The sequence below is a fragment of the Ranitomeya variabilis genome, chromosome 6 (genome assembly GCF_051348905.1).
Source record: "Ranitomeya variabilis isolate aRanVar5 chromosome 6, aRanVar5.hap1, whole genome shotgun sequence".
In the NCBI taxonomy this organism is placed as follows: Eukaryota; Metazoa; Chordata; class Amphibia; order Anura; family Dendrobatidae; genus Ranitomeya; species Ranitomeya variabilis.
The window spans coordinates 327,216,381-327,241,444 of record NC_135237.1 but is presented as its reverse complement, the minus strand read 5'-3'; the positions used below and the strand labels follow the sequence as shown (position 1 = coordinate 327,241,444).

At 42.5% G+C, this 25,064-nt stretch overlaps 1 protein-coding gene across 6 annotated transcripts in view; it reads left to right on the top strand.

The window, feature by feature from the left end:
• ACD (ACD shelterin complex subunit and telomerase recruitment factor) overlaps positions 1–12,949 on the top strand; it is a 61,500-nt gene extending 48,551 nt beyond the window's left edge. For all 6 annotated transcript variants that reach the window (XM_077269795.1, XM_077269793.1, XM_077269794.1 and 3 more), the window contains 2 exons: positions 10,110–10,189; positions 12,262–12,949. In XM_077269795.1, coding sequence (XP_077125910.1) covers positions 10,110–10,189; positions 12,262–12,328 — 147 coding nt within the window. In that variant the 3' untranslated portion in view covers positions 12,329–12,949. The remainder of the gene's footprint in view (positions 1–10,109; positions 10,190–12,261) is intronic.
• Positions 12,950–25,064: the final 12,115 nt, after the last annotated feature.

Below are 25,064 nucleotides of genomic sequence, written 5' to 3'. Positions count from 1 at the left end.
AATTCCTGGTCGCTAATGGAAATATTGCACAATGAGTACCTTAATACTTGTATAACTTCCGTCATATACCACTCCAAATACTAGGTGTGGGTAACAAATCTAGCGCAATAACCACCAAAGTTCCACACACCTCACTCTCATCAGGGGATACCGTTGGGGTTATCACATAACTGCCATCCAGCCGACGCTGTATTTGTATTGTCCCCTTATATGATTTTACATGGTTATTAGATTGTTTCTCAGTCATCCATTTTTCTAGAAGAAATAATTCTAATTTTGCTAATCTCTCTGGGTTTTGGCAGAAAAAAATGCAGCAAAACCTGATACCTGTGTTTTTTCACCACCCATTCATTTCAATGAATGAAAAACGCTGAAAAAAGATACCAAAAATGTGGGAAAAAGTGAAATGCTCCATTTGTGCAAAAAAAACATGCAAAGCACAAAATCCTGTTGACAAAAAAACAAGGTGTGTGCATGAGATTTCTGAAATCTCATAGACTCTGCTGGTACTGTAAAAAGCAGCTGAAACTTTGCATTAAAAAACGCTGTAAAAACACCTAGTGTGAACTTTGCATAAAACTGATTAGACAAGATTGATTTCTTCTCCAGGTATCATTTTAATCAGCGCAAACCTGACAATGTCTGTGGTTTAGATAGCAAAATCCTGCTGACAGGTTCACTTTAGCCCCTTAACGACTGCCGGTATGCCTTTTAACGGCGGTAGTTAAGGGTACTTAAACCACAGTGCTGTTAATTAATGGCGCTGTGGAAAAAGTGTATAGCGCCCCCTTGATCGACAGTAATTAACCGTATACCGGCGATCGCAAAAAAAAAACGCGATTTGTCTTTTAATTTCTTTGTCCTCCGATGTGATCGCACATCAGAGGGCAGAGAAATAGGGTCCCCAATCCCTCCCTGCTACCTCCCGGTGCTCCTCGGCCCTCGTGCTTTCCCCCATGGGCGCCACCATCTTCTCTCGGGAAAAAAATTGCGGGCACATGCGCAGCGTGACCGCCGGAACTGCCAGCCAGCGCCCGGCAGATCTCGGCGTCTCGGCTGCCGTGGGTAGCCAAGACCCCAAAGAACATGATTCGGGTCGGTTTTTACCGATCCCTGTTTTGCAATCACCATTACTGTGTAACGGCAGCCGCAAAAAAAAAAGTCCGATGTGCCATTTAATTTCTCTCTCCTCTGATGTGATCGCACATCAGAGCAGAGAGAACTAGAGCTCCCAATTTCTCCCCCTCGGTACCTCCGTTGTCCCTAGGTTTGGGATTAGGGTTAAGTTTGAGCTTAGGGTTATGGTTAGGGTTGGGATTAGGGTTAAGGGTGTATTGGGATTAGGGTTATGGTTAAGGGGTTCATAGTGCTCACCACACATTTAGATAAGCTCCTTGGTGGGATCTAGTTTCCAAAATGGGGTTACTTGTGGGGTGTTTCTACTGTTTAGGCACATCAGGGGCTCTGCAAAGGCAACATGATGCCCGCAGATCATTCTATCAAAGTCTGCACTCCAAAATGGCGCTCCTTCCCTTCCAAGCTCTGCCATGCGCTCAAACAGTGGTCAGCCCCCCCCACACACGCATATGGGGTATCCGTGTACTCAGGACAAATTGCATAATAAGTTTTGGGGTCCAATTTCTCCTGTTACCCTTGTGAAAGTAAAAATTTGGGGGTCATTTTTGTGGAAAAAATGATTTTTTATTTTCACAGCTCTGTTATTCACTTCTGTGAAGCACTTGGGGGTTCAAAGTGCTCACCACACATCTAGGAAAGCTCCCTAAGGGGTCTAGTTTCCAAAATGGTGTCACTTGTGGGGGGTTTCTACTGTTTAGGCACATCAGGGGCTCTCCAAATGCGACATGGTGTCCGATCTCAATTCTAGCCAATTCTGCATTGAAGGCCATTGATATAGTCAAACAGCATCCCTTCTCTTCCAAGCTCTGCTGTGCACCCAAACAGTGGTTTACCCCCACATACGGGGTACTGACGTATTCAGGAGAAATAGCACAACACATTTTGTGGTTCATTTTCTCTTTTTATACTTGTGAAAATAAGAAAAAATTGGTTCTGAAGTAAAATGTTTGTAAAAAAAAGTTAAATGTTCATTCTTTCCTTCCACATTGTTTCATTTGCTGTGAAGCACGTCAAGGGTTAATAAACTTCTTGAATGTGGTTTTGAGCACCTTGAGGGGTGTAGTTTTTAGAATGGTGTCACTTTTGGGTATTTTCTGCCATATAGACCCCTCAAAGTGACTTTAAATGTTATATGGTCCCTAAAAAAAAAATGGTTTTGTAAATTTTGTTGTAAAAATGAGAAATCGCTGGTCAGCTTTTAACCCTTATAACTTCCTAACAAAAAAAAATTTGTTTCCAAAATTTTGCTGATGTAAAGTAGACATGTGGGAAATGTTATTTATTAACTATTTTGTGTGACATCTCTCTGATTTAAGGGCATAAAAATTCCAATGTTTGAAAATAGCAAAATTTTCGCCATATTTCCATTTTTTCATAAATAAACGCGTGTAATATCGAAGAAATGTTACCACTAACATAAAGTACAATATGTCAAGAAAAAAGTCTCAGAATTAGCGGGATCCGTTAAAGCGTTCCAGAGTTATAACCTCATAAAGTGGCAGAGGTCAGAATTGTAAAAATTGGCCCGGTCATTAAGCTGCAAATTGGCCCTGTCACTAAGGGGTTAATATACTCTGTATACGCTAAGATATATACAAACATTGAATATAAGAAACTTATACTGCATTACTGCTATATTAACTACTATACTTCTAAAATTAAGGTACATTCATGTGTGCCCATCAGCCATGACAAGGTGACATTTTTCTGGCAGGACCAAAACTTGCTAGGTGTCTGCCTCTGTTTTTGACTGAACACCCCTTCCTTAAGCCTGAGGCTGTTTTAATTAGTGCTGGATCCTACCCGCACTTTAAAGGGAACCTGTCACCCCCCCAGGGCCTATTAAGGTAAAAGCCACCTTCAGCAGCTCTAAGGCTGCACTCTGTGAAGGTGGCTCTTATGTTGATTATCCCTAGGAAAGCTGAAATAATCACTTTTATAAATTTCGCGCCATACCTCTATTGAGTCAGGGAGGTATGATTTCTCCCTGACTCAAGCACCTCGCAGTTGTCCATCATCCCACCGGGCGCCGCCTCCTCTCTGTCTTGTGCCATCACCCGTGCCTGCGCTCTGCAGTTATTTATCGGACATGCATCATGCACTCTGCCCTGGAACTTACAATAAGTGATGTAAGTAGATCGCGCCTGCGCACAGCGAAGGCCCCAGATCCCGTCCCGCAGTGTGTTATGATGTATTCACACTGTGGGGCTGGGAATCTGGTGCTGTGCGCAGGCGCGATCTACTTACAAACTCCTGAAAGTACAGGAAGAACGAACTTAAAAATGTCCTAGTGGCTCGTGTAAAAATAGCAAGATTACTAATTTTGTTTTTTTTTTAATAAAGATCGTGAATATAGAAAAAAATCAAGATTTTGGCATAACTTATAAGAGCAAAGTTAGCCAAATAATATATCTGGCGCATCTGTTTAGTCTAAAGTCCCTCCATACACCTTAAATCAATCAGCCGGCTGCTATCTTACCAACTCTCCCATAAGCAGTGTTCTCTATAGCCTCTTTCAGAAATCCTTGGCAGCAGCTTATCTCTGAAAAGCAAAAGGATTGGCCGCAGGGCTGTGGAGTTGGAGTCGGTATAAAATGGACCGACTCACAAAATATATATTAAATTGGGTACAATAGTGCAATTCAGGATGTGCTGAATATTGTTTCATAAGAATTTGGGAAAGTTATGAAATGTCCTATAAATGTCTGTTCTGTTCCTGATCTAAGGATCTGGGCTTTTAGTTGAGATGAATCTTTGCTGCACTTTATGTACATGATCAGTAGTGAGACAGTACAGGGGAGTTGGAGTCAGAGAAATTAATGAGTTGGAGGTTTGACTTACTGACTCCACAGCCCTGATTGGCAGTCTGAAATCGGACATGTCAGATCCTGCTCTTCCCTGATATGATGAGTTGGGATCCCCATACACAATAGACTGTTGACCGAATCCGTCTAATGTGTATGGAGGACTTCAGTTTACACTATCCATAAAACCACATCAACCACTGACACGTTTGCCATATTTTAAGACAGTCTTGTCTTCACTTTTTAAAACGTATGATTAGTAAACCAGCCCCAATAACTTATGAGGCGCTACAGGTATACCCCAATAACGTGTTTATAGTTGGTGACTAGTGATGAGCGAATACAATCGTTACTCGAGATTTCCCGAGCTCGCTCGGGTGTCCTCCGAGTATTTTTTAGTGCTCGGAGATTGTTTTTTTTCGCCGCAGCTGAATGATTTACAGCTACTAGCCTGCTTGATTACATGTGGGAATTCCCTAGCAACCAGGCAACCCCCACATGTACTTAGCCTGGATCATAACTGTAAATCATTCACCTGAGGCGATTGAAAACTAAATCTCCGAGCACTAAAATATACTCGGAGGACACCCGAGCGTGCTCGGGAAATCTCGAGTAACGAGTATATTCGCTCATCACTATTGGTGACTAATAGTTTTTCGTATACAAATCTATAGTAACTGGTGTGTCTGCAGACATCTAGCAAAGAAAAAACACTATTGATCTACCCAGCCCTCGATGCTCTCGTAAAATCTAGTCTAAGAAGGTTTTCCCACCTCTGTAGACATCTTTCAAGATCTACTTTTATCTTAAATGATCTACATTGCTGTTTTTTACCTAGTTAATCTAACAGCTCATAGGATTCATCAATTACCTATCTGGTGTTAATGATTAAACTTTCATCTAAGGGTACTGTCACACAGTGCCATTTTCATCGCTACGACGGCACGATCTGTGACGTCGCAGCGTCGTATGATTATCGCTCCAGCGTCGTAGACTGCGGTCACACTTTGCAATCACGGCGCTGGAGCGATGCCGAAGTCCCCGGGTAACCAGGGTAAACATCGGGTTACTAAGCGCAGGGCCGCGCTTAGTAACCCGATGTTTACCCTGGTTACCAGCGTAAACGTAAAAAAAACAAACAGTACATACTTACATTCCGGTGTCTGTCCCCCGGCGTTCTGCTTCTCTCCACTGTGTAAGCACCATAGCCGGAAAGCAGAGCGGTGACGTCACCGCTGTGCTCGCTTTCCGGCCGGCAGGCGCTCACAGTGCAGAGAAGCTGAGACGCCGGAGGACAGACACCGGAATGTGAGTATGTACTGTTTGTTTTTTTTACGTTTACGCTGGTAACCAGGGTAAACATTGGGTTACTAAGCGCGGCCCTGCGCTTAGTTACCCGATGTTTACCCTGGTTACAAGCGAACACATCGCTGGATCGGTGTCACACACACCGATCCAACGATGACAGCGGGAGATCCAGCGACGAAAGAAAGTTCCAAACGATCTGCTACGACGTACGATTCTCAGCAGGGTCCCTGATCGCTGCTGCGTGTCAGACACTGCGATATCGTAACGATATCGCTAGAACGTCACGAATCGTACCGTAGTAGCGATGAAAATGGCACTGTGTGACAGTACCCTTAGTTTACAGAAAATTGTCTAGAATTGTTGCAGCAAGCCATTACTGGAGAAGAGTTAGGCTGTGTGCACACTTTGCTTTTTTGCTACACAGATTTATCACAAACCTGAAGGGTTTCCTGATGCCGGCAAAGTGAATGAGAATCCTGAAGTCTCATGCACACGTTGCTCATTTGTGACTTACAGATTTAGTGCAGATTCAAATCTACAGCATGTCCATTTTTGTAGCATTTTTGCACTCATTGACTTCAATGAAGTCAGTCAAAAACACAGGTCTAAAAATGATTGCAGATTGGCTGAGTTTTTGCAGCATTTTTACTCTAGGAAACACAGGGGTGTTACTAAAAGGAAAGGATATAATGTCAAGAGGAGGAAGTGGAAACTCCACAGTTTTCTGTGCAAGGGCTCATACTAACTTGCGTGAAATACGGCCGAGTCTCGCAGGTTAAAACCTTGTTTTGCCGCCGGCACTCCAGAGCAGAGCGTGCGGCTGCACAGCAATACATGGAGCTGCACGCTCCGCTCCCAAGTGCCGGCCTTACTTCACGCAAGTGAGTATGAGCCTTAAAGGTGAGTATACACACACACACACATATAATTATATCTGCCAGGGATGTATATATTAGCACAATTTTATAATCTGCCGTGAGGTTTTGCAACTATATATATCTGCCAGATAGATTATATATCTACCCGTGTGTGTATATATGTGTGTGTGTGTGTGTGTGTGTGTGTGTGTATATGTATATATATATATATATATATATATATATATATATATATATATATATAATAAACACACACACACACACACACACACTGCTCAAAAAAATAACAGGAACACTTACACACAGAATATAACTCCAAGTAAATCAAACTTCTGTGAAATCAAACTGTCCACTTAGGAAGCAACACTGTTTGACAATCAATTTCACACGCTGTTGTGCAAATGGAATAGACAACAGATGGAAATTATTGGCAATTATCAAGACACACTCAATAAAGGAGTGGTTCTGCAGGTGGGGACCACATACCACATCTCCGTACCAATGCTTTCTGGCTGATGTTTTGGTCACTTTTGAAAGTTGGTTGTGCTTTCACACTCGTGGTAGCATGAGATGGACTCTACAACCCACACAAGTGGCTCAGGTAGTGCAGCTCATCCAGGATAGCACATCAATGTGAGCTGTGGCAAGAAGGTTTGCTGTGTCTGTCAGCGTAGTGTCCAAACGCTGGAGACGCTACCAGGAGACAGGCCAGTACACCAGGAGATGTGGAGGGGCTGTAGGAGGGCAATAACCCAGCAGCATGACCACTACTTCACTGCCAGTGCCCTGCAAAATGACCTCCAGCAGACCACAAATGTGCATGTGTCTGTTAGAAACCGACTCCATGAGGATGCCTTGAGTGCCCGACATCCGCAGATGGGGGTTGTGCTCTCAGCCCAACACCGTGCAGGATGCTTGGCATTTGCCACGGAACACTAGGATTGGATTGTCTGGAGACACCGTGGAGAGCAATCTGCTGTCTGCAACATCCTTCAGCATTTCTTTGGAGGGCCGCACAGCCCTCCATGTGCTCGCCAGAGGTAGCCTGACTGTCATTAGGTACCGAGATGAGATCCTCAGACCCTTTGTGAGACCATATGCTGTTGCAGTTGGCCCTGGGTTCCTCCTAATGCAGGACAATGCCAGACCTCATGTGGCTGGAGTGTGTCCGCAGTTCCTGCAAGATGAAGGCATTGAAGCTATGGACTGGCCCGCCTGTTCCCCAGACCTGAATCCGATTGCACACATCTGGGACATCATATCTCACATCATCCACCGTCACGCTGCACCACAGACTGTCCAAGAGTTGGCAGATGCTTTAGTCCAGGTCTGGGAGAAAATCCCTCAGGAGACCATCCGCCGCCTCATCACGAGAATGCCCAGGCATTGTAGGGAGATCATACAGGCACGTGGAGGCCACACACACTACTGAGCATTATTTCCTTGTCTTGAGGCATTTCCACTGAAGTTGGATCAGCCTGGAACTTCATTTTCAACTTTGATTTTGAGCATCATTCTAACTGTAGACCTTTGTGGGATATTAGTTGTGATTTATGTTTGATTATTTTTAGGTTTTATTGCTCTCAACACATTCCACTATGTAATGAATAAAGATTTAAAACTGGAATATTTCATTCAGTGATATCTAGAATGTGGGATTTTAGTGTTCCCTTTATAATTTTGATATATATATAATTTTATATTTTTTTACTGAAGGGGTTAACTAGTGTGACACTTATAGATCGGATTGTTCCGGACGCAGTGATACCTCTGTATGCTGTAGGCAAGCCCCTAATGGCGGTGGCCGCAGCTTATATACGAAAAAGTAGGTGACAGATTCCCTTTAAACTCTAGCCGATCAACAGACCAGTAGCCAATCAGTCCTTTAACACCGCAGTTCAGGTGGTGTAAACCCACCCTTGTATATTCACACAAAGCTGAAAACCTGTACAAGAAAAGAATTTATTGATGGCAGAAGTATTGTTTGTCGACCAGTGCATATACTTTTGGCTATACTTTTGGCTTTTTTTAACATATTTTTCGTGGTTGGTCTGTGAGTCAGTTCACCATTCATATGTCTGCCAGGACCTGTTACCTGGTTTCGGTTGTCATTGATGGGATGAAAATCTTTAATTCAGAGAAAATCCCTTTTCAACTACACTCGCTGACAGAAGTTATGTTGCTTATCCATGTTATGTAAATAAAAGCTTATAACCTGACATTAAATTCATCCATTGGTTGTATAAATTATTCTTTTGAAAGCTGAAACCCTCCAAAATGTGGTTTAGGTTAAGAAAATAAATTGGCATCAATGCGGAAATATTGATCAGTTAATGGACACCGAATGGTCAGATTTTGGCAAGACAAAAGTTTTGTTGCCTGGCCATATAATACACTCAATCCTAGTTTACATCCTCACCTGTGCTCAGTAAATGATCAGTAACATGCCAAAAATCCACCCTGTGACCAAAGCCTGGATTATCAAGAGGCCGAAGACCAGATCCACTGCAGAGGTGGCTGGCACCTTTAATGTGTCTCAGCGTCAAGTACAAAGAATTAAAAAAATGATTTAAAGAGACTGGAGATGTGTTTGACAAGCCCGGGTCCGGCAGACCTCGCAAGACAACTGCTCAGGAGGAACGTTTGTTGGTTAGAAAATCCAAAGCAAGCCCCTCTTTCACTGCAGCAGAGCTCCAACAGGCCTGGTCACCTCAAGTCCCTGTGTCAACTAGAACAGTTTGTAGGATTCTGTCTCGAAATGGCCTCCATGGTCGAATCAGTGCCCAGAAGCAAGCACTGAACAAAAATGCAAATAAAAAAACGTGTGGCATTTTCAAAGTCCCACAGCCTGCTAAACAGATGCTGGAAAAGCGGCAGAAGGTGGATTTCTCTGATGAATGCTTAGTAGAATTACACCACAGCCGCCGCAAATACTGCAGGAGACCTACTGGAGCCCGTATGGATCCAAAATACACCCAGAAAACAGTTAAATTTGGTGGTGGAAAGATCATGGTCTGGGGTTACATTCAGTATGGGGGTGTGCGAAACATTTGCAAGGTGGAAGGCAATATCAATATCATGAAGTATTAGCTACCTCTTATATTCCAAATCATAAAAGGGGTCAAAATCTGCAGCACGATGGTGCTCCATCTCATACATCCATCTGTACAACAAAGTTCCTCCAGGCAAAAAAGATCAAGGTGCTCAAGGGCTGGCCAGCCCAGTCACCAGACATGAACATCATTGAGCATGTTTGGTGTAGGAGGAAAAAGGAACTTGGAAGACAAAACCAAAGAATCTAGATGAACTCTGGGAGGCATGTAAGACTGCATTCTTTGCTATTCCTGATGACTTTGTTAATAAATTGTATGAATCATTGTTGAACCGCATGGATGCAGTCCTTCAAGCTCATGGAAGTCACACAAAATATTAAATATGACTCTTAATAGCACCACAACTTCATTCACCAATGTTATGCAACATATATTTGTATTTAAGTTAATTATTTGTTTGAATATCACATTACTTTCTGTGGGTGACACAATTTTTGTCTTTCCAAAATCTGACCATTCTGTGTCCATTAAGTGATTAATATTTCTGCATTGATGCCAATTTATTTTCATAACCTAAACCACATTTCGGAGGGTTTCAGCTTTCAAAAGAATAATTTATACAACCAATGGATGAATTTAACATCAGGTTATAAGCTTTTATTTACATAACATGGATACGTGGCATGACGTATGCAAGTCTTTCAGTAGAAAATAAGTATCTGCCAGCATCTGTCACACCTGCTTGACAATGGATGGCACCCATGGTCCACAGAAAATGGTCTAAATTGCCTTTTCAGGGTTTAAAATGTTTAGTGTATGGCCAGATTGCTGCATTTGAAAAAGGAACTTTAATGTTAATAAATATGTATTTATATAAATAAGTTAAAATATTAGTAAAATATGATAGTGATTAATTTCTTTTTCCACAGGTCCATCGAGATGGTACACCCTTTCAGTATAAGTACAAGTCGCCTTCTGAAGACCTCTGTGCCCAAGTAAAAGCTATACAGTGAGTTATACGTGAATAAATAAACCGACAAGATAAAGATAAGCTTGTGACACTTGTACACAAAAAGCTTCAGCTTTACAACACATACTATAATAATATTGAGGTACAGTGGGGATTCTTATTTTCTAAAATCCATCAAAAGAATTTTTCTTTTTTAATAGTAAGCAACTCTTTACAACTGCACATTAGGTCACCAGTAGCAGCTTCTCCAAAGCAGCAATTTCTTGTATTCTACTTGCAGTTTCTTTGTTGATGCAAATTTTGGAATAAAATAAAAGTTAAAGGGGTTGTCTCCCAATTGCTGTTGGCTTGAGACAGTCACCAATTCCATGTAAATAAGTGGTGGTCGATCATGCACACATCCACTCCATTCATTCTTAAAGTGAAACTGACAGCTGATCCATGCTGCTTCATTCACGGGCAACATGTATCAGGCACTGGCTGTATGATCTCAGCCAGGTATGTTTGACTCTGAAACTGCTGTGCTTCAGAGAAAAATATACTTTACTTTAAAAGCCATTGGGAACTGAGCAGCGCCGGAGACTAATAGGACAGGCGGGTCCCAACTACTTCTCCCCACCCACTGCCCTGGACTGACAGGTCTCTGCTTACATATGCATGTAGTCAGAGACCTGCGGATTTTAAAACCTGTTTCTCTGAAACGCCACAGTGTTTTGTAGTCAGATTTATCTGGCTAAGATCATATAGCCAGTGCCTGATAAATGCTGTCTGTCGGTCAGGAATGTGAAAGCTGTCAAGTTCACTTTCAGTGAACCACCGGAGATAGCCAAGTGCAGTGTTTAGCTATTCTTCAGCACTTCTACTAAGAATGAATGGAGAGGATTTGCACTTGATCGACCACCTCTTCGGAGCCCTGGTTCTCAGGATTGGTGGGGGTCCCAGCGGTCATTGGGAAGCTACCCTCTGTCCTGTGGATAGCGGATACCTTCCAAACTTAAGACAATCTCTCTAACTGTTGCTAGATTACCATTCTGGATTTTCAGACAGACATAAAAAAACATAAATTGTTCTTTTGAAAGTAGAAAAGAAAATCATCTAATAATACTAAAGTTCTCCAATTTTTATTAAATCATCCCAAGCAGGATCCAAGTGACAAAAAATAAACACTACTTTCGTAAGGATATAATTTCTGCACCACCTTTGCCATGTTCCTGTGTTTGTGAGCACCACAGAATTTGAGGTGGACGTGCTCATATGTGACCACCACTCTACTTAAATGCGACCGAAATTTCCTTAGTTCTGAAGATCAAATGACTAATTTACCAATGTATCCTATACAAATTGTGAACCATGGCTACCAATCAGCAGTTTTTTCCACCATTTTTCAGATACCGTACAGTATGTCTATTTTTTTCATCTGAACAATATAAATGATTGAAATACAAGAGCGTTTCAGAGAAAAACATACCTGGCTAGGAGGATAAGTGAAATACAAGAGATTTTCAGAGAAAAACATACCTGGCTAGGAGGATAAGTGAAATACAAGAGCTTTTCAGAGAAAAACATACCTGGCTAGGAGGATAAGTGAATTTTAGGTGATTCAGCATTTGGCAGCCCCGCTCTTACAGCTGTCATACACATTAGACTAAAGTTAGCCAAATCCGCAGATAGGATTGGCTGACAACCTTAGATGATAAGCAGGCCTCAACAGATGATGATAAAGAAGAAAAGGATATGGCCATTTGGATTTTCAATGGATAATACTATATTTTATTTTTTTTTAACGTACAGAAATGAATGTTCACAGCCACATATAAAATGGACACATGGGTGGCACATAAATGGATGAAAATGGTTTTCTGGATGAAGCGCTGATGATTTTTTATATGCTCATCTGACACTGTCCTATAGCTGAGCTTGAGAGGGAGGACTAATATGGCAGATAAGGGGACCTTCAGCAAGCTGCTAGCTGCCACAGTAACACATTGGTTCCCTGCAGTTCTATTCATGCAACTCTAAACTATGGATACATCTCCAGTTGCCTCTGCTAAGAAAAAAAAATACGCCTAATAAGTTATAGTGTGTAACTTTGTTTTCTTTATTTCATCCAGGATTCCGGCGGAGTTGTGTGAATGGGCTGCAAAGATGCTGTCAGAAGACCAAGAAAAAGTTCTGTAAAATGCTGTCTTTCACAGCTTGTTCTTATTGTTTATTAAATGTGCAGTAAACAGAAGTCTGCTGCTACACTGTGACAAGTGGCACTGCCAATGATTGCTAGGTGTTGCTGCTACATCGCATCGCTACCCCCTATTGCAACCGCGACAGGTTGTAAAAAAAAGTACAGAATTTTACATTTTTGCGACTTGCTTGTCACAGTATCTTCAGGGTTGCAATGTGACCCCATTCATATGTTTTTTGAGCTTCGATCTCGTGTCGCAACTGAAGTTGCCTTTTGACCCAGTTTAAACCTGATAATCAGTCAGTCATTTCCCTGGCAATTATTTCACTCTACTTTTAAGGTGCATCCACACTTGGGATCTTGAGGCACAACTGCAGACAAAGCTGCACATCTTATATGTGGGTTTTGAATATGATTTGCTGCAGTTTTTGCCATATTCTTTGCAAAGAATAAAAATCCATGGACAAAATCTTCAAAATAAGTAACGTTTAGCACTGCATGTGTATTTCAGCTCCGAAATGTTTTTCTTATGCGTTAATGACATTCAGTAAGTTTTCAACCATTTTGCTGTAATCTGTTAAGGATTCTGCAATTCTGAATTAAAAATGTACATAACTATCATTCCATGCTCCTATTGTTCTTGTATGTGCATGATATTTGTGTGCAATAAGCAAAAAACCCATTTCCAATCAGCTTTTACTTAACCCTTTTAATTTAAAGGCATGCAACACTATGGGACCAATGCATCAAATCTCTCATGCCAGAAAAGCTTTGCAGAGTCGCAAAATTTAGGCACAACTCTGAGTCGCACCGAAATTTTGAGACTGTTGGCGCCAGATTAGCTCAGGTCCACCTAAATGGGCGGAGATGGGATGGGGCATTGTGGCCGCCGGTCGTCAGATTCAAGATTCATGTGATTTAAATGGCCACATTTATTACCGGAAATGTGTTTAAGGACAAGAATCCACATCAGTCGCACATGACAAAGGTGTGAAAGCGCTCGTTATTCATTTGCATTCAGGTAACTTGTCCTTCATTTGCATACCTTTAATTAAGAAAAGCCTAATCTACATTACACCAGGTGAATTGTACCTGACAATGGCAATTTTTAAGTGGCTTCCTTTCTGTGTGTCCATATTTACATATATATTGCTAAACAAAAGAAAAAACCAACGACCAGAAAAACTCCCAGGTGTAGTTTAAATAATCAAAATTACATTTATTAGATACTCAAGTACAGATAACATAAAACAGGAAAGGAAGGGGTTACACCCACTAGCACATGCCAGAAGTTAGGAAACTCACAAGACATAGGATGTATCCATCATAAAGGCTCTCAGGGACGAGCATAATAATAAAGTATGACCATACATATATTGCACATTTCCCATATAGCCTACGGTATTCAGAACCCTAGCTCTAAAATATCCATCACAAAATAGAGGCAAGAAACATTACCCATAATGAGCCAGGAATATGTCTGAGCGTCCTCCCTGACGCGCGTTTCGGCGATGTAGCCTTTCTCAAGGGGTAAAGGAGGAAGGGGAATACACGTATAAAAAGCCCCAGAGACCAATCAGAAAGCCCTACACTAATGAGCAAACAATTATGGGCGTGAGGAAGCTTACCGCTACAACGGCAGCATAACGTGGAGTCAGCTGGTGTATTTCTATGCAGAAAATCGCAGCCACTTCCTGTGACGCACGCGCTGTCATGGTGACAGGACGCTCGGCGGCGTCATGTGTCACGTGATGCCATGAACCATGGCAACCACCATAACACAGACGCCGCAAGCCGACGGACGAGCCGGGACCATGGCGCGCATGCGTACTGTGGCTAAAGGTACGGTAACCCTTTATTCAAAGATACACATTATTCCAATATTTTATAGCAAATCTAATAGAAACCCGGATGTATAATATAATAGATGATAAATAAGAACCAGATCATAACATTAGAGTAACATAACATTTAGATACAACTAATTAACATACATTATTGTAAATAAAACCACATATGATCACAAGGAAAATGTCATGCCGCGCTGTATTGACATAATGCTCTGCACAGTATACCCCGGAAAATGTATAATTTAAATATCCAATATCAGCAGTATCCACCATACATCATAAGATATATAGTAAGCGACCAAGCAACTTCTCAACGCCTTATATCCATAGATGTTGAAGTTTAATAATGTCCATGCATGCCCATAGCAAGTTAGGCGATTCTTCACAAGATGATATTGATTGGTGGGACTAAGAATATAAAAACAAACAAAAATAAGTATAAAAACAAAAGGCATGTGCAAATATTTACCAACGGTATTTTATAAGAATGGTACAAAGCTAATATTCTCATTTAACCCTTTTGGGTGGACAGTATCTAATGTCCAGATCCACCTGGTTTCTCGCTGTGCCAATCTGGAACTTATTTTCCCGCCACGAATCCCCGGGTCAACCATGTCGATCCCCCTAACTTTAAGTGCGGAACTGTCAAAGTTGTGGTAAAGTTTAAAACGGCGGGGTAACGTACGAAGTGTGGATACGTCATCATGGCCGGCGGCCGCCTCAATCCCAAGAACGTGTTCACGTACACGTACTTTAAGTTGACGTGTAGTGAGACCTACGTATATGAGATCGTACGGGCACGTAGCAAAGTAAATCACATTTCTGGTAGTACATGTGATATGCTTCCTAATTTCGTATGTCCTCGATCCAGAGGAGTTGGTAAATGTGTTGGTGCGCTCCACATTAGGGCAGGCGACACACCAGCCACAAGGCACGCATCCACACCTCGGACCCACGCCATCAATAAATCTGTCCAGAACCACCCTGATAATGGCTCCTGACAAGACAGTCCCTCAAGTTTTTTGAACGTCGAATAGTTACACTAGGTTTCTCTGGGAGGATCTATTTAAGAATAGAATCTGTTTGTAGAATGGGCCACGCTTTTCGGAGACATTCTTTCATGCGGGAAAATTGGGCATGATAGTTGGTTACAAAACGTATTTTATTTGAAGTATTCTTCCGACCATCCCGGGCATAGAGAAGAGAGTGTCTTGTGGAATATTTAGCCCTATGGTAAGCCCGTTTAATAGTACGTCTCCCATACCCCCGCTCATAGAATCTCTCACGTAAATCTCTAGCCTTCATTTCAAAATCCTCATCATTGGAACAGATCCTTCGCAACCGAAGGAACTGTCCAATGGGGATGGAGTCTATCATATATTTAGGGTGGGCAGAAGAGACGTGAAGCAGACTGTTGGTGGAGGTTTCTTTTCTATAGTCGTTTGTAGAACATTGTTCCCATCTCTCCACACAGTCACATCCAAAAAGTTAATCCTGTCTCTATCACTCTGATAATCACAAGGATATTTTGATCATTTCAATTTAATGATTTAACAAATTCCTGTAACATTACAGAGTGTCCCTGCCAGATCAAGAATATGTCGTCAATGTACCGCATCCAAATGGGAATGCGGTCTATCGACGACTGATCTGACAGGGAGAGGTCCTTCTCCCACAGCCCCAGGAACAGGTTAGCATACGCCGGTGCAAAAGAAGCACCCATGACGGTGCCCTGGAGCTGTAGGTAGTAGGACCCCTTGAATGTGAAGAAATTATGAGTCAGGAAAAACTCAAGGAGTTCAAGAATGAGGCGGATGATACCACTAGGTAGATTAGACATTTCTAGATAATATTTGGTTGCTAATAGACCGTCTTTGTGTCTTATACTGGTATACAGGGATTCTATGTCTCCTGGATCCATCAACATGTCACTCCCTATATGGAGACCATCCACCCTCTTCAAGAACTCACCCGTGTCAAGTAAGAAGGAAGGGAGACTCTCCACTAGAGGTTGTCATGCAGCGCTCGCCCCCGGCTTCTGCAGCTCGCCGGGTGCGCGCGCACGGCGCATTCAGCTCTGCGCGTGCGCACATCTGATTCCTCTGTTGGCACTCCTTCCTGTCCTCTCCGTCATCCTGGAGGACTGTAACCCGGAAGTAGCTCTCATGCTGGTATATAAGCTGCTTCCTGCTGCTCCTCTGTGCCTGATGATCATTTGTGTTTACAAGTGCTTCTGGTCACCTGTGGTCTCTGTGCATTCCTAGCTTTCTGACCTTGGGACTCCTCCTTCCTCTGCAGTACCTGCCTGATTTTCCTGTGTTCCTGCTTTGTTCCTTCAGTTCCTGTTTCTGTGCGGTACCTGCCCGGCTCCTTTACCATTTCCTTGCTCCCGTCAGCCTCTGTGTCTCCATATTGTCTCGTCAGCCTCCGTGTCTCTGTAGTATTCCCATCTTCTCCCTCGTCTCAGTAGTTCCTTGCCATTCCCTCTGTTTCCTCCGCTGTTTCCTTCGGTCCCTGTGTTCCTGCAGTGTACCCTTCTTATCTCAGTCGACCCTCCAGCTTCCGTGGCGATAGTCCCTCACGGGCCTGCCCCTAACGCTCCCTGTATAGGGGGCGGTCCACCTGGTCAGCTCGTCCGAGAGGGGTTCGTCGTCACGGTCCAGTGGGTCCACTCTCCGTTGTCCCTGTTTGAATCCACTCTCTCAAATGGATCTGCACTCGGATGACATCTGAGTGCAGCCCGATTCTTACAGCATCACAGAGGTTTCAACTTAGAATCAATCCAACGATTGGTATTCTCCAAGAAATTCCCCGGCCCAGAAATGATCGGACGTCCCAGAGGACTCTCCCGGTTTTTGTGTATTTTGGGTAACAGGTACATGGTAGATACCATGGGTTCCTGTACTTGTAGTGCCAAAGCCAGCTCCTTGGTAATAATACCTTCACTCATCGCAGTGTCCAAGATTTTCAATAATTGTCCGGTGAAAGATGATAGGGGGTTAAATGTGAGGCGCTTGTAACAGGTTCTATTGTTCAATTGCCTAAATGCCTCCTTTTCATAAAGTGCTGTAGGCCAAATTACAATATTTCCCCCTTTATCGGCGGGCTTTAGCACTACATCTGGAAGAGTCCTCAGGATGTCCAATCTAGCACGCTCATCTCTGCTCAGGTTGTCGCGGACAACCCCCCGAGGAATGTGCAGGAAATCCTCAGAGACAACCCGAACAAAGAGATCAATGCTAGGGCAGCTGGCAAACAAAGGGAACCTCTTGGATTTAGTCCTAATTGAAGGAGGAATCTTACCTCCTTCGCCTGACTGTTGTTCAGAATATAGGTCCTCCAAATCCTGGAGAGCTAGTTGTTCTTCCTCTGTGGGGAACAAAGTATGTAGATGAGGGTCAAAGAAATATCTCTTGCAAACAAGTGAAGATCCTTGATTGCAGAAAAGGTGTCAAAGTTGGATTTAGGTGAAAAGGTGAGGCTTTTGCTAAGTAGTGACAAGTCACCATCTGTGAGTAAATGTGAGCTCAAATTAATTACCTTTTTATTTGCATTCTTGCGATCCGGTGACTTATGTTGTGTTCATCTATATGGATGGAAATTCACATCTCTCACACGGTTAAACCGAGAACCAGATCTAGTCACAGATGAAGCAGACCAATCGGAGGAATCACTCATACTTGACAGTGAATTAACCGACGGGGCACGAGATGTCCGCGGGTTCTGTATATTCGGTTTCCTCCAATGGTATACATTTTTAGTAGCAAAGTCTTTAACGTCCATCTGCAGTTTGACACCCTGCGTCTCATGGATCTTCTTGACACATAAGTCAAGGTTTTTCTCAATTTGTAATTCAAAAGAAGCCAGCTTATCAGGTGGACAACTGCTCTTTATATTTCTTTGAGCCTCATCTATAGATAAATCGAAATTATTGATTTTCTTAGTGTCCAAATCCACCAACAGTTGCATGAATGTAAAAGAGCACAGGCTACACGCCTCCTCCCACCGTGTAACAAACTCCTCATCTTCTACGGGAAATGCAGGAATAGCACAAACTCTCAAACCACGGGGTATAAGTTTGCGGGAAATATACTTTTCCAAAAAGGCACGGTTCCACCATAGTTTTGTACGTTGTATCAACATCTTTTCAATTTCAAGGGCTTGATTGTCCCAAGTACAATCAACCGATGGTTGAGGTTCATCCCCTCCTGTTCCAAATACCTGATCAATAGTACCAAGCCAAGCTCTATCCTTAGCACGGAAGTCCATCATCATGAAAGAAATAGAACCTGTGTATAACACAGTAAATATGAAGTCAAAACACCTCATGAAAGCAAAAGAATCACACTAATAGTTTCAGTCAAATTAAATATATATAAATATATATAATGTGATACCATAGATCATATGGACCTAGTACGGGAAACTAACTGCAGCGATACAGACAACGATGCCGATCGCTGCAGCGTCGCTGTTTAGTCGTTGTGTGGTCGCTGGAGAGCTGTCACACAGACGGCTCTCCAGCGACCAACGATGCCGGTCAACGGGTAACCAGGGTAAACATCGGGTTACTAAGCGCAGGGCCGCGCTTAGTAACCCGATGTTTACCCTGGTTACCATTGTAAAAGTAAAAAAAAAAAACACATACTCACATTCCGGTGCCCGGCGTCCGCTTCCCTGCACTCCTCCTGCATCCTGTGTCAGCGCCGAACATCTCCGGCATCTCCCACAGAGCAGAGCGGTGACGTCACCGCTCTGCTTTACGGCCGGCACTTACACAGGATGCAGGAGGAGTGCAGGGAAGCGGACGCCGGGCACCGGAATGTGAGTTTTTTGGGGTTTTTTTACTTTTACAATGGTAACCAGGGTAAACATCGGGTTACTAAGCGCGGCCCTGCGCTTAGTAACCCGATGTTTACCCTGGTTACCAGTGAAGACATCGCTGGATCGGTGTCACACACACCGATTCAGCGATGTCAGCGGGTGATCCAGCGACGAAATAAAGTTCTGGACTTTCAGCAACGACCAGCGATCTCACAACGGGATCCTGATCGCTGCTGCCTGTAAAACACAACGATATCGCTAGCCAGGACGCTGCAACGTCACGGATCTCTAGCGAAATTGTTTAGTGTGAAGGTACCTTTAATCGCAACAAACCATACTAAACAAAAGAAAAAACAAACGACCAAAAAAACTCCCAGGTGTAGTTTAAATAATCAAAATTACATTTATTAGATACTCAGGTACAGAAGATGATATATATTGCTGCATAAATTATATACTTTGTGTAGATTATCCCCTTCCTAGAGATACATTCCCTCTGCACCACTATGGTTCTTCAGTTTTCCTTGTCTTTACTATTCGTCTACCTGGACCATATTGTTGATATTATATCAGAAATATACCCTGCGGCTACATCACATTACTTATCTGAATTTAAGAGATACCTACCTGAATACCCTAAAGGGTTGTTATCCTTGTATGATCTGTCCCCTGATAATTACTTAGTATTTTACTTTCTCCATAGCGACATTATGAAAAAGACTGGGGAGGAGTCGAAACATTCAAATACAGTTTGTCGCTCATTCCTGCACTTTTAAAATGTCTGTACATACGTCTGATTTTTCTACACATGAAATAAAAAATGTTGCATGTTGAAAGAAGTGTTCAGTGAATTGCTATCTAAGTTCCAGAAATTATACATCCCACTTCACCTGCTCCACAAACTACTCAACTGAGTGCATTCCAATTTCTCTTCCATGTGCATCTTTGACTCTCACAATACACTGAGTGCCCCAATAACAATAATGCTTCTTAACCCCTTTACTACCTTTGACTTATCCATACGTCCAGCTTCCCTGGTACTTACCGAACTAGAACGTATGATATGTCATATGTCACGTTTATGCGCACAGCCTCGGGTGGCAGACGATTCTGACAGCTCACACCCAGCACTATGTGCATGAGAGGTGCCCCCACCGCTCCAGACACTTTAACCCCCTAAGTACTGCAATTGATATCGGTGGCAGTATTTTGCAGGGAAGCAGAAGGAGGGAGAGCCCCCTCTACTCTTCCATCGGCGCCCCGCAACATCATCACCAGGGGTCGATTGTTGCCATGGTGTAGCAATTTTATCAGTGCAGTGCTAACAGTTTGTAAAGCTTACAAAGCTTTACAAGCGATTATACTGCAAAAAGTGAAAGCCCCATAGTGGGACAAAGTTAAAAAAATCACAAAATAATGAAAACAATTGTGTGTGTATATACAGTGCCTTGCGAAAGTATTCGGCCCCCTGGAACTTTTCAACCTTTTCTCACATATCATGCTTCAAACATAAAGATACCAAATGTACATTTTTGGTTTAGAATCAACAACAAGTGGAACACAATTGTGAAGTTGAACGAAATGTATTGGTTATTTTAAATTTTTGTGAAAATTCAAAAACTGAAAAGTGGGGCGTGCAATATTATTCGGCCCCTTTAACTTAATACTTTGCTGCGCCACGTTTTGCTGCGATTACAGCAGCAAGTCGCTTGGGGTATGTCTCTTATCAGTTTTGTACATCGAGAGACTGAAATTCTTGCCCATTCTTCCATGGCAAACAGCTCGAGCTCAGTGAGGTTTGATGGAGATCGTTTGTGAACAGCAGTTTTCAGCTCCTTCCACAGATTCTCGATTGGATTGAGGTATGGACTTTGACTTGGCAATTCTAACACCTGGATACGTTTATTTGTGAACCATTCCATTTTAGATTTTGCTTTATGTTTGGGATCATTGTCTTGTTGGAAGACAAATCTCCGTCCCAGTCTCAGGTCTTTTGCAGACTCCAACGGGTTTTCTTAAAGAATGTCCTGTATTTGGCTCCATCCATCTTCCCATCAATTTTAACCATCTTCCCTGTCCCTGCTGAAGAAAAGCAGGCCCAAACTATGATGCTGCCACCACCATGTTTGACAGTGGGGATGGTGTGTTCAGGGTGATGAGCTGTGTCGCCTTTACGCCAAACATATCGTTTGGCATTGTTGCCAAAAAGTTCAATTTTGGTATCATCTGACCAGAGCACCTTCTTCCACATGTTTGGTGTGTCTCCCAGGTGGCTTGTTGCCAACTTTAAACAACACTTTTTATGTATATTTTTGAGAAATGGCTTTATTCTTGCCACTCTTCCATAAAGCCCAGATTTGTGCAGTGTACGACTTGATTGTTGTCCTATGGACAGACTGTCCGACCTCAGCTGTAAATCTCTGCAGTTCATCCAGAGTGATCATGGGCCTCTTGGCTGCATCTCTGATCAGTCTTCTCCTTGTTTAAGATGAAAGTTTAGAGGGACGGCCGGGTCTTGGTAGATTTGCAGTGGTATGATACTCCTTCCATTTCAGTATGATCATTTGCTCAGTGCTCCTTGGGATGTTTAAAGTTTTGGAAATCATTTTGTATCCATATCCGGCTTTAAACTTCTCCACAACAGTATCACGGACCTGCCTGTTGTGTTCCTTGGTCTTCATGATGCTCTCTGTGCGTCAATCAGAACACTGAGACTATCACAGAGCAGGTGCATTTATACGGAGACTTGATTACACACAGGTGGATTATATTTATCATCATTAGGCATTTAGGAAAACATTGGATCATTCAGAGATCCACAATGAACTTCTGGAGTGAGTTTGCTGCACTGAAAGTAAAGGGGCCGAATAATATTGCACGCCCCACTTTTCAGTTTTTGAATTTCCACAAAAATTTAAAATAACCAATAAATTTGGTTCAACTTCACAATTGTGTTCCACTTGTTGTTGATTCTTCACCAAAAATGTACATTTGGCATCTTTGTTTGAAGCATGATATGTGGGAAAAGGTTGAAAAGTTCCAGGGGGCCAAATACTTTCTCAAGGCACTGTATATTTATAGCCACATGCTATGCAGTTTGCAAACCAAGACTGAAACACCCAACCCTTTTGCTGCTAAGTTATTGAATGGGATCTGTGGCCATGGGCCACATGTAAGACCCTGCCTGGAAGGAGCGAACTGCTCCACTGCCATCCTCTAGTTCGCTCCAAAAATAAACGCCCATGCCAGGTTTTCTTAAATCTGCCTTGGGTACATAGTTTACCCAACACCAAAATTACTTTCATTTTGCACTGCAATCACAGCTTTATCTGTGACTGCAATGCACTCCAGCGGTCTTAATACGCTTCTATACGCATCCTGGGGGACACATAGCAACCCTTGCATATGACACCTGCCACTGTCTCACAATATATACAGAACAAACCAAAAGTTTGGACACACCTTCTCATTTAAAGATTTTTCTGTATTTTCATGACTATGAAAATTGTACATTCACACTGAAGGCATCAAAACTATGAATTAACATATGTGGAATTATATACTTAATTTCAGTTGTTTCACACTTTTTTGTTATGTCTTATATTCTAGGTTCTTCAAAGTTGCCACCTTTTGCTTTGATGACTGCTATGCACACTCTTGGCATTCTCTTAATGAGCTTCAACAGGTAGTCACCGGGAATGGTTTTCAATTCACAGGTGTGCCCTGTCACGTTTAATAAGTGGGATTTCTTGCCTTATAAATGGGGTTGGGACCATCAGTTGTGTTGTGCAGAAGTCTGGTGGATACACAGCTGATAGTCCTACTGAATAGCCTGTTAGAATTTGTATTATGGCAACAAAAAAGCAGCTAAGTAAAGAAAAATAAGTGGCCATCATTACTTTAAGAAATTAAGGTCAGTAAGTCCAAAAAATTGGGCAAACTTTGAAAGTGTCCCCAAGTGCAGTGGCAAAAACCATCAAGCGTTACAAAGAAACTGGCTCACATGAGGACCGCCCCAGGAAAGGAAGACCAAGAGTCACCTCTGCTTCTGAGGATAACTTTATCCGAGTCACCAGCCTCAGAAATCGCAGGTTAACAGCAGCTCAGATTAGAGACCAGGTCAATGCCACACAGAGTTCTAGCAGCAGACACATCTCTGCAGCAACTGTTAAGAGGAGACTTTGTGCAGCAGGCCTTCATGGTAAAATAGCTGCTGGGAAACCACTGCTAAGGACAGGCAACAAGCAGAAGAGACTTGTTTGGGCTAAAGAACACAAGGAATGGACATTAGACCAGTGGAAATCTGTGCTTTGGTCTGATGAGTCCAAATTTGAGATCTTTCGTTCCAACCACCGTGTCTTTGTGCGACGTAGAAAAGGTGAACGGATGGACTCTACTTGCCTGGTTCCCACCGTGAAGCATGGAGGAGGAGGTGGTGTGGGGGTGCTTTGCTGGTGACACTGTTGGGGATTTATTCAAAATTGAAGGCATACTGAACCAGCATGGCTACCACAGCATCTTGCAGCGGCATGCTATTCCATCCGGTTTGCGTTTAGCTGGAGCATCATTTATTTTTCAACAGGACAATGACCCCAAACACACCTCCAGGCTGTGTAAGGGTTATTTGACCAAGAAGGAGAGTGATGGGGTGCCACGCCAGATGACCTGGCCTCCATAGTCACCAGACCTGAACTCAATCGAGATGAGTTGGACTGCAGAATGAAGGCAAAAGAGCCAAGTGCTAAGCATCTCTGGGAACTCTTTCATGATTGTTGGAAGACCATTCCCGGTGACTACCTATTGAAGCTCATCAAGAGAATGCCAAGAGTGTGCAAAGCAGTCATCAAAGCAAAAGGTGGCAAGTTTGAAGAACCTAGAATATTAGACATAATTTCAGTTGTTTCACACTTTTTTGTTAAGTAAATAATTCCACGTGTTAATTCATAGTTTTGATGCCTTCAGTGTGAACATACAATTTTCATAGTCATGAAAATACAGAAAAATCTTTAAATGAGAAGGTGTGTCCAAACTTTATACAGAGATTGGGCATTTTAACATGAAGGACCTTCTGATCATGATGTGATAAACCACGCAGGCGTAATACACCCCTTTTTCTAAGGATAAATACTAAACCTGTTTGCACAGACCAGGCTCTGGTGCCCTGGGTCACCATAACGTCAATATATGCGCACTAGTGTCAGAATGTGTCATAGATTCATTTCCGGTTATCCGGCGACGCTGTGGTGAATGCACGTGTACTCCATGCGGTAAGGTCAACAGCTGTTGAGACTTAATAATTGTTGTATAAATATGGTTAAGATTCAAGGAACCCACTACTCTCACTTGCCCCTGATGAAGTCACAATAGTGACGATACGCGTCGGGCTTGCAGGAGCCGGTTTAGTCCTGCACCACTTTGATTGTAGATAATGCATGAGGTTTTGTGAGCTGGCCTGATTTGGTGTTGGTACCCGATTGGTAATGTATTTCTAGAAATATAATCTACTTGCCATATGGTTTATGAAACTCTGTATTGGATATCCATCTTGTTATATACTGTATAAGTCTGAATATTTTTATATATATCCCCAATTGTTCCATATGTGTATGTTTTTTTAATATTGCATTTGGTGCCAATCTCCATAATTTTGAATCAGCCAGGTATACCATCCTACTCTTTGGGGAGAATTTTCATTCCAAAAGTACTTATTTTGATTACGTCACAGAGTTTCTCACCACATATTGTATTGAACATTTCATGTATGACCTCTTGGTGTTATTAGGATAACCGTTGCTCCTGTATGCGTTGGCTACACATGTTGTAACTCCTTTTTTTTGTATTTTAAATGTTTTTATACTTGTTGTGGGTTTGTGTACTAATAAAATTTGTTACATTGATTAAGGTGATCCCTGCTTTTTTGTATGTCTTCTTGTCTTTGGTTGGTACTGTTCTATGTTTAGACATACTGCAGGTGGATCCCTTCTATATTTAAAATTAATTTATTTGATGGTGCCCTTCTTTTTTATAATGTACAGCAGTGTGCTTCTTGGACCTTTCCCGG